Source organism: Balaenoptera acutorostrata, chromosome 14, assembly GCF_949987535.1.
Source record: "Balaenoptera acutorostrata chromosome 14, mBalAcu1.1, whole genome shotgun sequence".
In the NCBI taxonomy this organism is placed as follows: domain Eukaryota; kingdom Metazoa; phylum Chordata; class Mammalia; order Artiodactyla; family Balaenopteridae; genus Balaenoptera; species Balaenoptera acutorostrata.
In genome coordinates, this window is record NC_080077.1 from 22,546,632 (window position 1) to 22,561,380 (window position 14,749).

The following is a 14,749-nucleotide window of genomic DNA, read 5'->3' on the forward strand; positions in this document are numbered from 1 at the left end:
ATATGCTAGTATAACTTTTTGGATGTTTCTTGGCCAGAGGCAGTGAGGTACACAGCTCTGCAACTCTTTGAGGCTTATATAAGCCCATTGAACATCTGTACGGAGTCCATATATTTACAGTTCATAGAAGAGCCAATTCCATTTTGAACTCCATGTAGAAAAAAATTCCCTTTTATTTACAATGCCAAATCTGTTCTTTCAGGACTTTACTGCATAGTTTTCACAGGCTTTGTAGAAATAAAGTTGAATAATTGTTTGTAAAAGTCCCTCCTAAAAATTTGTCTTGCAAATGATTAGCTTTTGGTTTGATGTATAACATGCAAAAGTATTTGGAAACACACTGTATTTTCCCTTTTTTAACAGGTATAAGTCAAATGAAGATTATGTATATGTCAGAGGACGTGGACGTGGAAAGTACATTTGTGAAGAATGTGGGATTCGCTGTAAGAAACCGAGCATGCTCAAAAAGCATATCCGCACTCATACTGATGTCCGGCCTTATGTATGCAAGTTATGTAATTTCGCCTTCAAAACAAAAGGTACAGGTCTGATTTTGTTTTTTTGGGGGGGAAAAACACTTTTTTTGATGGCTGCTCCAGATTCTGAATACTATTTTATAACTGTCATCGACAATTAGTTGGTTTTCTTTGTGAAAATGTGACCCCACAAAATGTATTTTCCTCTTCATGTTAAGTGGTCTGAGGATGTACATGAGACAGTGAGGCTCCTTTTATGACCCAAGTAAGAGCTACAGACTTAGGTCCAGGCTAGTTGTCTCGAAGGAAGTGGCTAAGAATTGCCTGGATAGCTATTACCTCATGTTGGAAATGTTATGTGGTCTACAGAATCTTTGCACCAGTATTGAAATACTGCAGGGAGATAATCCATGCCATGGCATTAGAAAAGCAAGGCAGCAGCCGGAAAGAAAACATGTGCCCATGGTCAGTTTCAAGATTATAAATGATGTAGAGACCCGCAGACTCCCCGGTGGGCCCCTCCATCCACACTTGCATTAATTATGCATAGAAATGTGATAGCTTGTATTCTGTGTATCTATCAGCACAGAGACAATTTCTTACTCTCAGGCCACAGCTATTAATCTCATAAAACTAAGACTTGCCTTGAAATGATATTCTCTTTTTTTAAAAAAAATCTGGTTTTAGAAGGTAGATTTATATGAAAATATTTTATACTAAAATGTTGCTTCAATTATATTTCTATCATTTTATAAAATTATGAAAATGTTTATAAACCCAGTGTTCTCAGAATACAAATAGTAGTGAATTAGAGGTGGATGACTTCTGTAGAAGTATGTTTTACTACTTACTGTAGAAGTACTAATGGATCCTCTAGACACACCCTCACTAACCTCACACTAACATTTTCCAATGTTTTAACTTTAGATTTGCATGCCAATTAATCTGCTCCACTACCCATCAAGAAAAATAAATATCAAATAAAATAATCTTTGGTAGAGAAATGTGTACCTATTTTCTCTTATACACAAAATCCTAAATTGTCTTTATTGGTTTGTCAGAAGTAAAAATGTGTAGCCTCTCAACGTATCTGTTTCTTCTTTATTAAAAAGATATTTATATTATAAGTAAGCCTCTTTGTAAGCCAGAAAGAGGGGGAAGGAGTGTTCATTTGCATTTCAAAGGAGATAAACATAAGGTCCTTTAAATACCATCCACTTTTGCACAATCAAGACCTTTTATGTAGAACTTCACTGAGAGACTCCCTGGGACATAAGAAAATATAAACTTTGGTTTTAGGAGATACTGCAAATCCACCAGTCATTACAACTGATATTCCCTGGGCATATGAGTTAACTGTAGGTATAGCTGCATGAAACACTGCGTGAAGAAACGTCACATAGCTATTTCTTTTTTCCCAAATTAAATTTGGCTTTGAACCATTGTCTTGGAGTTTTAGCAGGAAATAATTTATTCTTGGTCATTACTGGAGTTTCCTTGTCACCCTTCGGGAAAGTACAAATGTCTTGGAATCTTAAAAAGAGTAGATCATCCTGGGAAACCCCTCGCCAGTTTTCACTTCCGGCTGAAGTGCTTGTTGTCATGTCATCTGAGCACAGAATCAGAGCGCACTTGTAGGACCGGTACCTCCTCTGTGCCTGTGTCACTTCTCCAGGTGCCCTTTCCTGCCATCCTGCTCCCCTCTCTTTGCTATAATCCTTCAGATGTTCAAGACTTCAATAAGCCAAAGTCAGGGTGGGGTTGTTTCTGAGCCCTATTTCTAACTACAAACCTAGCCTGAGGATGAGAGCGCAAAGCCTGACTGCCTACTTGAAACGAGTGGAAAGAAAAATATAGGAGAAGAAACACATACTAAGATCTAAAAAAACTATCTTGACATACCTAACGTCTACATATGTCCACATACTCAGATCACTTGCACCCTTACAGAAGCAGATGATTTCCATTAATTTATAGGTATATTTAATTAATTTACAGATTGTAGAATTCTTGATGATATGTCTACAAAAATTTTTTAGATCTTTAGAAAAATTGTAGATATAATTTTTTTGATAAAAAAGAGCAATAAGGGCCAGAACATATTTCTATGTTTGGAGTTATCAAAATACCACATAAAATTTATAGGTATATGAGCAATAAGCCAAACGTTAAGTAAAAAATAAAGTAATATAAATAAAATAATAAACAACAGTACCCTAGTTTAGAGTTGTGGCTCATATATTACATTAATAGTAAGCTAAACACTCCTACAAGGTGAATAAACTATTTCAGCAGGCTGGGTTTCCGTCTAGATTAAATGAGCCTACTCTTAAAAATAAAGCATTTGCTGCTATGTTACTAAAGCAGCGTCAAAGCGCAAAGATAATAATATGGCCCTTACAACTGAATTAGTTCCTGGATCTCTTTTGATAAGTTATATATATGACATGGAATAATATATATATAATTTCATAGCTCCTAAATCAAAGGTGATTGGATCAGTGTTTTCATAATTTCTCACATTCCATATAGAATTATATAAATCTATAGAAACACACATATGTATTTAGGTACACGTATAACTGTATAGTCAGCTCTTCATATCTGTGAATGCTGAACCTGTGGATATGGAGGGCCAATTGTACTACACCATTTTACATAAGGGACTATTGTATATGTCTTATCATCATCATAATACATATTTGACATAAAATTCTTTCTTTTTTCGTAGAACAGTGGGAGTTTCAAGATAAATAAGAAAGGAATTTTGCTGCTCCAGAACTTTAGAAGCTGCTGTCATAAACTTTGCTGATATATGCCAGATGGATAGATGCTAAATACTGAGACTAATGCTTCCTATAAGTAGTTAGCTAAGTATTTGTATGGATCTTTGAATTCATTTACAGGATTGGTCCCAATAGTTTGCATATATTTTTTCTTCTGACAAGTGAGGATCCTGCAAGTTTAATCTATATCTGATCAATGCCAGAAGGTCTGGGGTCCGGTGGATGTGTTGATGACAATATTTCATTCTGAAGTTGCTCAGAGAGGTGTGACCCAGCTTGTGCCATCCTGGTTATATGGAGTCCAAGGAGGTGGGCCCAACTGGGCCAAAGATATTAGATCCCTTCTCAACCAGGAAAGCCTGGGATTCCCAGTCGTACTTGAGCCTACTCTTGAAAAGCTGTGACCCTAGACTTCGACAAGTCTTCTAGAATGAAGAAAACCTGAGATTGGGCTGAAGTTGTCTGGGGTTAATATCTTCAGAAGCCAAATTGTTCCTCTTAAGTTTGAGACAAGGGGCAGGGACAAGAAACAAATCTTTGTTATCTCAAGTCAGTTCATTTCACACTGAATTTTGCAGCAATCATCACATTTTGGTAACCAATTGCTCTTTTTTGGGCTGTATTTTCTAGGAAACCTAACGAAGCATATGAAATCTAAAGCACACATGAAGAAATGCCTGGAGTTGGGGGTCTCAATGACATCAGTGGATGATACCGAAACCGAGGAAGCAGGTATTTCATACTTTAGTTGACTGACCTCTTTACTGTGCATGCTGGAGCTTTGTGGCCAAGGTGGTAAAATAAATTTAGGTATTTAAAAAAGATACTGATCACATTTCATTTTACTAAATACTAAATATAGAAAAGAAGTCTGACACATTGAATTGCTTGAAACTTACTGAGAAGAAATGCATTTCAGTTCTGGCTGAGGAGGTGGAAAGGCCTTACTATGGAAATACTTCTATCTAGAACCATAAAGGAAATCTAATTGCACTTAAGTTGTGATGGTGATTTAAAGTTTATGAAACTTTTTGGGAAACTTGAAAAGCAATTTGTCTTATTTTTCCTATTAAGAGGAAATCTAGTAGCAAAAATAATCCATCACTAACCTCAATAGAAAACCTGAGGGTCAGCTGGGCCTCGTGAGGTCTTACACCTGTAGAGACAAGTCTTGCTTCTCTTTTTCCTCTAATACCATCACTAACAACATTACATACCCATTTATTGAGGGTTTTCTATGAGTGGTATGATGCTTGAGTTATAAGGTCCTACTATGGAGTCCATATTACAAGGTGGAGATGAAACCAGATTAAATACATAAAAAAAAAACAAGAACCAATCTAGAGTCACAGAGGTATGTGCCCATGTGTGTTATAGGAGTTCAGAGATAGGACTGTCTCTAAGGGCTGGAGGGTTGAGGAAAGCTTTTGGAAAGAGATGGGGCCTAAATTAGCTCCTAACCTTCATGTTTGGATCTTGATCTTCACTCTCTTTGTTCAATTGCTTCAGAAACGATGGAAGATTTGCACAAAGCGGCTGAGAAGCATAGCATGTCCAGCATTTCAACTGATCATCAGTTCTCAGATGCTGAAGAATCGGATGGTGAGGATGGAGATGATAATGATGATGATGATGAAGATGATGATGACTTTGATGACCAAGGAGATTTGACACCAAAAACAAGATCAAGAAGCACCAGTCCCCAGCCTCCTAGATTCTCCTCCTTACCTGTGAATGTTGGCGCCGTGCCCCATGGGGTTCCTTCTGATAGCTCCCTGGGGCATTCTTCATTGATCAGCTATTTGGTTACTTTGCCAAGTATTCAGGTTACTCAGCTTATGACACCAAGTGACTCATGTGAAGATACTCCAATGACAGAATACCAGAGGTTATTCCAGAGCAAAAGTACAGACTCGGAACCAGACAAAGACAGGTTAGACATCCCTAGTTGTATGGATGAAGAATGCATGCTGTCTTCAGAGCCGAGTTCCTCCCCAAGGGACTTCTCACCCTCCAGCCGCCATTCCTCACCAGGATATGATTCTTCACCCTGTCGAGATAATTCACCAAAGAGGTATCTGATACCCAAAGGAGATTTGTCGCCCAGAAGACATTTATCACCTAGGAGAGATGTGTCGCCCATGAGACATCTTTCACCAAGAAAGGAAGCTGCCTTGAGAAGAGAGATATCACAAAGAGATGTTTCACCAAGAAGGCATCTGTCCCCAAGGAGGCCAGTGTCACCTGGGAAAGAGATCACGGCCAGAAGAGACCTCTCTCCCAGAAGAGAGAGAAGATACATGACCACCATAAGAGCACCATCTCCCAGAAGGGCTTTATACCACAACCCACCGTTGTCCATGGGACAGTATTTGCAAGCAGAACCAATTGTATTGGGGCCTCCTGTAAGTATAATTAGCTTTCTCTTTCTAATATATAAGTCCAAGCACATTGGAGTCTCTTGATGACACACTAGTGTGAAATGTTTTATGACATGGGTCTCTCTCATGGGGAGGAGTAAACTTGGTTACTGAAAATAGAAGGAAGACATTTTTGTTGCATGCTATTGTCAGTAACATGTCTGTGGTATTATCCCAAGTGTAGTATTACATCAGAGAAGAGCATTTCCAGCGGGTAACAGGGGAGATCTTTCTAAATGCTTTCTAAGCCTAACTCATTATTGACAGGAGTTGAAACCTTTGCATGAGTAGAAAAGGTGAAGTCTTTGGAATAGCATGGCTGCCTAGACAGACATTCTCAGGGACATTTAGGTGTCATTTATGGAACTCTTTGCCAGGTAAGGATTCTGATTCAGGCATTAGCATTGACTTTCAATCAAAAAAAATATTTTAAAATAAACTCATTACTTTGCCCACAGTGAGTGGACATGTGAAACCAGTGAGGGATCAGAAGAGGGGAGAATGAACCCCTTGGTATGTTTATAAATGAAAAGCATGAACATGTATGCTTTTCTTCCTGGTACCACCACTTCCTGCTACTGAGTGCCCTTGTAAAGTGAGATCTTGAGCCCACAGAGAATGGGGAGTTGGGAAAGCTAAGGGAGAAAGCATCAGAGGTAATTTCTATGGTATGCCCTCATTATAGATTAAGATAACAACAGCAGCAACCATGGATGAAATTTAGGCAGTAGGCTTATGCAAATCCATAGAAAAGCACCTGCCCTGCCTCATTCCACCAGCGTGGTAGACCTTGATGTCTCTTTCAGCTTGTGTAGGGTTTTAAAAAATGAATGAAGCAGGCACCTAGTGTAGACAGAGGAATGATACCTTTGGAGTTTGGTCACTGTAAATGTGCTTTTTGTTTCCTGGGCTCTATTCTTTGCCATTCTCTTTTTGCTCTGGATTTCCATCCTGTGGGTCGGCACTGTCCTTCACAGCCAAAGGAAGCACTGCCAGCTCCCAGCTCTGCCGTCTTATCATTGCCCTAGTGGTCGGCTTCCTCCCTCTCATCACCTTTTCACCACCCTGAATTATATGCTTAGGTTGTCATTTTTGAACTTTAGGAAAGCTCCTTGCTGCATTCCACTCCCCTGCCCCCAGCACCCTGTGTTTACAAGCCCGCCACCAGCTTAGTCTTCATGGTTCAATTACTGCAGAAACATGCGTAGCTATCAGGACTATTTATAACTATTTGTCAAACGAATAAATTAGCAAGCTAAGAAAAAGAGGGACATTTCCACAGGTTTTTTGTGTCTTGGTGGTGCTAAGTAGAAAGCAGGGCTCTTCTGAAGTTCATGCTATTGCAGCATGAATGGAGTGAGAAATCCCTCCGATACCAGGATACCACATCCAGGGTGTAAAATGCTTTTTCTGGTATAGACTCAGTGATGCTGGTGAAGTGTGTGAGGTGAGGCTCTCCTGTCCCTGATCAACTACAGCCACAAAAAATAACCCTTTGGTGCCAACACACTATTGTTATTAAAAAATAATAGCAACTTGCAGCCAACTTGGGCAAAGGAAGTGAAGGAGTAGACTGAAGGACTTCATCTAAATTTTGGATCTATGGCCAGAAGGTTGTTGTTGGAAGGAGATTGGTTTTTATTAGTCATTGAGTTTGCACCAGTTTTTTTTTTTTTAATACCAGTTCACCTGGATACTTAATAGAATTGTTGAACTTTACCATTTATGAAGCCCAACTGTTGAGGCTTTGGTCTATTACCCAGTTTAATCCTCTGTAGAGAATTCTTAGCAGGCTGCTTTGTTCATGCGATAGGAAGGAATAGACCTTGGAATCCTCCCTGAGGATCCTCCCCAAGCAGAGACACTTGGTCTCGAACGCTTCCCGTTTGATGCTTTACCACACCGTTTTGGAGGGGCTGCAGAGGGTTTTCATCTTTCTATGATGTACGGACAAGATTTTCATTGCCAGAGCAAAAAAGAATCAATGATCCTATGAGAAGTACGTCTCCCGATTGCTGTAGTAGATGAGTGCTTCCCCCTCTCTAAATAATGTATGAATGTATTAAATTGGAATAACCCTAAAAATAATTCTTTTTGATGGAAATTCTATTAGCAATACCTTGGTGTTTAACATTGACCAAGGGCTTACAGGGCAGTGACTGTGGCATGAAAGGACCTTGTGGTCCAGTGTGGCATGCTCATTACCTGGTTCAGTCTGGAGTGGTAGGTCCCAGGGAGCAGGTTTGGAGGAGGTGATACGCAGTCACTGAGATTCTAGTATCCTGCTGTTTCCTCCCTAATGCCCTCCGGTTAGTGTTAATTTTAAGATAGATGATAGATAGGTAGATATATGATAGATAGAAAGGTAGATAGATAAACAATAGAAAGGGAAAGAGAGAGAGAGAGAGAGGGAGGGAGGAAGAGAGGAAGAGAGAAAAGAGTTTTTTATTCATTCATTCAGTAAATATTTTTTGAGGGTTTATCATATGTGGCTCAAGGATGATGAGGAAAAAATTGTACAGTTTCTGGCCTCATCTTTTTTAAACAAAAAATTTTCCTTTTCTATTTTTAAAGTTTTGGTAGATAGATAGCAAGGAGACAAAGAAAGTGTGTCCTGGTCCTCGGTACAGAGTGTCCATGAACACTGTCTAGTAAAAGTGTCGTCCTACAGTTCCATTCCTTGCTCACTGTGTGATCTTGAGCAAGTCAATTAACCTCTTGGCCACAGTTTCTTAATCTGTTTGTGGCAGTCAGGGGGCTGGGCCAAGCAGATTTCTGTCCTTGAAAGAACTTGCCATTCAGCTGCCATTCAGCTGTAAGGAATGCAGTGAGCTGACAGCCTCCAGCTGTTCATACCTTCAGGCTAGGCCTCCACTTTCAAGCCAAGGCCACGTTCTCCCCTGCAGCCCCCAGTCAATGGCTGAGCCTGGATCAGCCCCAGCTGACCACCTGCTTCCTCTTCCCATTACCTTCACATACATTAACTCCCCGATCCCCCATCACCACCCCCAGCTGAACCTCTTGCACCCCTACCTCCTTCTGAGCCTTTGCTTCCAGAGGACCTACTGACACTGTTGAAAAGATGAGTGGGGTAAATATCTGGTACATGGGGTATATGTATAGATATACAAACACATACGCATTCACTTAACACAACCCACACATGCATTCGTTATTCATCTTTCCATATTAAGATTTTTCAATAAGATGGGAGTGTGTTCACGGTATTACAATGATAAGGTCCAAGTTATGAGAATAGTGTTGCAAATGGAGTAAAAGTTAGAGTAGAAAAATCTTCTTGAGAGTTTCTTTGGAGGGTGAAGAAAGGGTCAATTCAAGGACAGAGGATATGTGGAAAAGCCTGACAGTATTTGGAGCCGTGGAAGTGGTTACATGGTAGGAATTGTACTTGTGCACTTGCTTCTGTGACTGTAATCATTTAATTTCTGGTCAGTAAAGGTCTGACTATAACACTTTTACTCTTAACACAGAATTCTATTGGCTTTTGAACATATTGAATACCTCCTATTTTTAGAGGACAGTTCATCACTCCCTTTGTTAGACTTGACGCGGAGATCTCATGCAATGTGACAGCTGTGTCTCTGGCTGCCTCACAGACCCCCGTTCTGACTAGGTGTGTGCAGTGGACATCACAGAATAGCAATCAAAAGCAAAATGGAAAAATAGCCAAGCTACATTCTATTTTAAACTTTGAATCTGTGATAATCTGTAATTAAAAGAAGATTCATTTGGTTATCTTCAAAGGTCATTATTGTAGGCATTATGTTCTTCCACCTTACGTGGTGATGGATGAAGGAAACATGCCTTTTTTCTAAACCAGAGCAAGTATAAGAGGGATTTTTTTTTTTTTGGTAGCATTTAAATGATTCTTTGTCATACCATAAAATTCTCCGCTTACCTAGCTTATGAGATGCTTGTGGTTATAAGGTTGATGATTACATGATTTCTCCTGCACTTTGAGCACAAGTCATTTGTTTTTGGTTTGAATAAGGTGAAGCCCAGAACAGGGTAAGGGCCAAGCATGGTACAGAGTAGCAGAGACGATGCATAACTTATCGTTCTTGAGCTGGTCTCACGATCCAAGTAGAACTGGATAAATCATTAATGGTATAGAGCATATCTTGAATTTTAGAACTGAAACATCCTTGAAATGAGTTAGAACATTTTTTGGTCTCTCCTGATTACTACCATATTTGACACATTTGTATCTCTCTGATTTTAAGTTCTCAAAAAAATAAAAGTAAAAATACAGTGAGTCTCTTTTCGATGATGATTCATTAAAAGAATGAATCTCAGTAACTGAAACCTCATCATCTCGTTAAAACCTGATAATCTCACAGTGTAAGTTGGGTTTTGCTACAGAAACAATTATGCAAAATAAGTTCTCCATTTTCAGGACTGGGACCATAAAGTCTGGAATACTGGCCCCCAATTTTAAGTATCTTAATCCATTAATTGCCAAGAAGATATTTAAGTGGAAATAGTAGTATAAACAGAAGAATTAAAACACAATCATCTTTGGTTCCCAGCTGTGTAGTTGAATGTGAGTTGTAACGATTTGAAATATTTAATATTAACTACTTTGATGCATAGTTTCCATACAAAATCTGGCCTTGAATTAAGATTTGATGGAGAAGCTGGTGCTGATCTTCTGCCTCGATGTCTCCTGAGCAGGAATTTATTCCTTTAGACCAATGTCTTGCACACTGGAGTAACCAGTTTGTGTTATCACCACCATTTTGTCATCTGTTCTGTAGAAAACTAAAAAAAAAAAAAAAAAGAAAGCTAATTTTCAGGCTTGTCACTCCATTTATATCCATCAACACTTAAGAAAAATATTAAAAATCTGCCCAGTATGTAAACAGATGGTAATCTTTTAACTTCCTTTTGAATTAAAAAATCTATTATTAGTGGTTTTTGGCTCAGTAAAGTTTTTTTGGTAATTATCCATTATTTTCTTTTCATTCCATCTTATGAAAAAAACAGAGCTGGAACGTGTCTCTGTACCTAGTGGAAAACACACTGCATGATTTATTACATTGCTGTTTAACAGCAAAGGCAACATTTCACAGACCAACCGCCTCTTTCAAGAATCCTAAAAGACCACTGAGAAAATCTCTTTTGTCTTGAGAAATAAAAAATGGATAAAAAGATTAGGGAGTCTTCACGTGTCTTTTTTTTCTTTTCTTTTCTTTTCTTTCTTTTTTTTTTTTTGCTAAGATACCTGTCAGAAACCCTACATAACTTGTTCCCAAGCTGTGCCTGGATCTATGCTCTCAGCTGTACTATCTGCCTTTCTGCTGGGGGCTGGCTCCAGTTCTGTTCAGACCCCTGTCTGCCTTAGTGAAGCTCAGCCACTTTATTGCGTTGGATCCTGGGAACACAGCTCTATGCCCCTCTGCCCAAGCTTAATTATTGTCCATGGTTTGGAATGTATAATAATGTCTGATGGAAAATGATCCATTAGGCTTCGAAGGACATAGCGGGCGGAGGAATGAGGGAATTCAGGGGAGGGAGAGGATGACTTGTAAGGCTCTAAGCACCAGCCTAACCAGCAGATACTGGTATTTAAACATGCCTTCTTATATAACCTTGGGATATGATGGGTAAATTCTAGGGGCTTATACCTGCTAATATCAGACATTTATTAGATTGATTTTTGTCTTCACGTGTCTTGAAAGAATGAGTGAGTGAGTGAATGAATGAAACAGCTTGACCTAAGCGTGAAGCGTGATGGGTCCTAAGCGTGAAGCATGATGGGTCCTAAGCGTTGTGCTCTCTGTTTCCCGATGCAGAATTTAAGAAGAGGATTACCTCAGGTTCCTTACTTCAGTCTCTATGGAGACCAAGAAGGTGCTTATGAACATCCAGGCTCCAGCCTTTTCCCTGAGGGTCCTAATGACTATGTCTTCAGTCATCTTCCACTCCACTCTCAGCAGCAAGTGCGAGCTCCTATCCCCATGGTGCCAGTTGGTGGGATCCAAATGGTTCACTCCATGCCGCCGGCCCTTTCCGGTTTACACCCTCCACCCACATTGCCTCTGCCAATGGAGGGCTCTGAGGAGAAGAGAGGAGCTTCAGGGGACTCCTTCGCCAAGGATCCCTATGTGGTTCCTAAGCAGCATGAGAAGCGATCTCCTCACGCTCTGCAGTCATCTGGTCCACCTAGCACACCCTCCTCTCCTCGGCTACTGATGAAACAGAGCACTTCAGAAGACAGCCTGAATGCAACAGAGCGGGAACAGGAGGAAAACATACAGACTTGCACAAAAGCCATCGCCTCCCTCCGGATTGCCACAGAAGAGGCCGCTCTGCTGGGGGCAGACCAGCCAGCCCGGGGGCAGGCGCCCCATCAGAAACCCTTGGAAAGTGCACATGTGAGCATTAGACACTTTAGTGGACCTGAGCCAGGTCAGCCCTGTACCTCAGCTACCCACCCTGACTTGCATGATGGTGAAAAGGACAATTTTGGTACATCACAGACTGCATTCGCTCACTCCACGTTTTACAGCAAGAGTTGTCTGGATGACAAACAGTCGGGCTTTCAAGGCAGCAAAGAATTACCCTCAAGCACAGTGGAAGACAAGGAACCTTCGTCAGAAAAGAGTCAACTACATTGATCTAAGATGCATGGAGACTTTCATTTCCACATTTTCCCCTTTGTTTTTGTTTTTGTTTTTCTAGAAATAGAGGTAATCAAGTTTATAGCATGCCTGTCCTAAGTTACAGTAGTTTGCTATTATATATACTTTTGTTATATCAAAAGAATTAGGTAAATTAACAAGTCATCATGAGCCTGACCAAAACAAAATTTGAAATTAACCTATTGGGTCTGGTACTTTTAAAATTGTACAGATGTTTGTGCCTTTTCTTTACTTTGCTTATATTCTTATAAGCATTTTTTAGCAGTAATTTGTACATATTTTAGAATTTGTGTATCTGCTTTGTAATAAATGTAATTTCTTTCCTTTTTTGGACACTTGGATCTAAATGATGTAAAGCAAAACAGCATCAATATATATGTGAGGTTGCACTAAAACATATTTTTATATGATTAAAACTGAACAGCTTTTATGTACAGCTCTGATTCTGTAATACTAATATTTATTTACTTTGTTTCATAAATTGTACATTTTTTCTTAATGTTGTGGATTGCTTTTCTATGTGAAGCATGGGATTTACTGTTGCGTAACTAGAACAAAAATGTATATTGTAAACAAGATATTTAAACTAGAGTATCTTATTCTGCACTTATGCATTAGTTTAAAAAAAAGATAAAGGATGTATCAGTCAGTTCTTAACTCTTGTAAATTTTTTTGTCTCTTGTTTGCTGGATTGACTATAACTTAAGTGCTGATTGTGATTTTAAACTGATAGTACCGTAAAGCATTAAAGTAAACAATGTGCTATTGTGAGTTTTTTCAAAGCTTTATAAATCAGTTATAAATAATATTAAAAGTATTTGGTCTTATGTGAACATGTTGATCTATATACTCATCTAAATATATGGGAAAACATTCCACCCCATGTAAATATGTACAAGTGCATCACTGGTACAATTTTATGTAACTCAGTTGGACACTAGGTTGCCACAGACCTATGCTAGGGTGTCTTTAAAAATTAAAGTGACAAAGCACATGGGACTGTTTTGAGCTTGGTTATCGGCCGGCCCGGTGGCTTGGCAGGCAGTGCTGTGCGCTGCCCATGGAGAAGACCTGGGCTTAGCAATCTCCTTGGTTCTTGCTGCACGAGATGGTGACTGGAACTAAGGCTACTACAGAGGGGTCGCGCTTGGACTGAGGGGTGGGTGTGGAAGCGGGGAAGGGCACGGAGACCTGCTCCCCAGCCCTTCCTGTCAGCCAGTCTGCACGGTAACAGGGGTGGCATCAGCTCTAGGGGAAGCCACTTGACCCTACTGCAGAGGGGAAGAGTGTCACACTCCTGGCTATCTCAGGGGGAACGGAAAAGAAGCTTTCCAGGGAAAAGAACTTGTGGGAGGATAATGTCTTTTGTACATAACATTTAGAATGGGCTTTGGTTAGCGTGGACGGTGGGCAGAGCCTTTGTAGGTTCAGAAGAATGGAAGGAAGGGAAGGGGTACAACACATGCGCACACACGCACGTGTGCGCACACACACACACACACACACACACACACAATCTGGGTTATCTTTGTGCTATATAGTGGATTATAATTCTGTGAAACCAAGTTTGTATATTGAATTACATTAAGGAGTGTTCTTTAAAAAGAGAAATAAATATACGATTACATGCTTGAGGTGTCTAGTTTTTATGTGTTGTTTTACATTTTAATTTCCCAGTTTTGTTGCTGCAGAAATTTTGAGGCTACCAACATACCATCTGTGCTTTTAATTGCTAGGCTCTGCCTATCCCGAGGTGTGCAGAGTATGAACGCTTTTAACATGTGAGAAGGCAGTCACTGGCTTCCATATGTCATCCGATTAGAACAGAGAGTGGTCAACACAGTGCGAGCTCTAGAAATGGGGTCCTCAGAACCTGGGCATGGGAATGGGTATCTGAGAAGAGTCAAGAATAAATCAAATGATCATTTCCCCTTCTGCTTCCCTCTCAGTATGCATACATGTCTGAAATTCCCCCAGTGGGGAAACCTCTTTATTTTTGCTGAGGTGACTGAAGGTAAAAACCAACTGAAACAAATACACCATAATACATCCAGAAATCATTGTTCTCTCATTACAAAAAAGTAGAACCTTCTTAATAATGGAAATAGCTCATTAAAGGTCAAACTCTATCAGTATTTTCATTCCAAAAATCTCAAATTGGTGGGTTTACAACTTACCTATTATGTTTTATGAGCCAGACTGTCTTTTTAAAACTGTGTTTTACAAAGGTGAATTAAAGGCCACCACAGCCAGCCTAATATCTGTCTCTCACAGACAATAATCCTTGCAACATTTGGTTGCATAGGGTGATTTGTGTGTCTTACTCCTCACTGGGGTGTGTGTGTGTGCATGTGTGTGTGTGATCCCTGGCCAAATCAAATACTCTTCTTCCTCTATCTAAC

At 39.8% G+C, this 14,749-nt stretch overlaps 1 protein-coding gene across 9 annotated transcripts in view; it reads left to right on the forward strand.

Moving 5' to 3' along the window:
• Window positions 1–13,979, forward strand: part of HIVEP2 (HIVEP zinc finger 2) — a 193,946-nt gene extending 179,967 nt beyond the window's left edge. For all 9 annotated transcript variants that reach the window (XM_057527540.1, XM_057527542.1, XM_057527544.1 and 6 more), the window contains 4 exons: window positions 364–539; window positions 3,893–3,994; window positions 4,772–5,667; window positions 11,499–13,979. In XM_057527540.1, coding sequence (XP_057383523.1) covers window positions 364–539; window positions 3,893–3,994; window positions 4,772–5,667; window positions 11,499–12,323 — 1,999 coding nt within the window. In that variant the 3' untranslated portion in view covers window positions 12,324–13,979. The remainder of the gene's footprint in view (window positions 1–363; window positions 540–3,892; window positions 3,995–4,771; window positions 5,668–11,498) is intronic.
• Window positions 13,980–14,749: the final 770 nt, after the last annotated feature.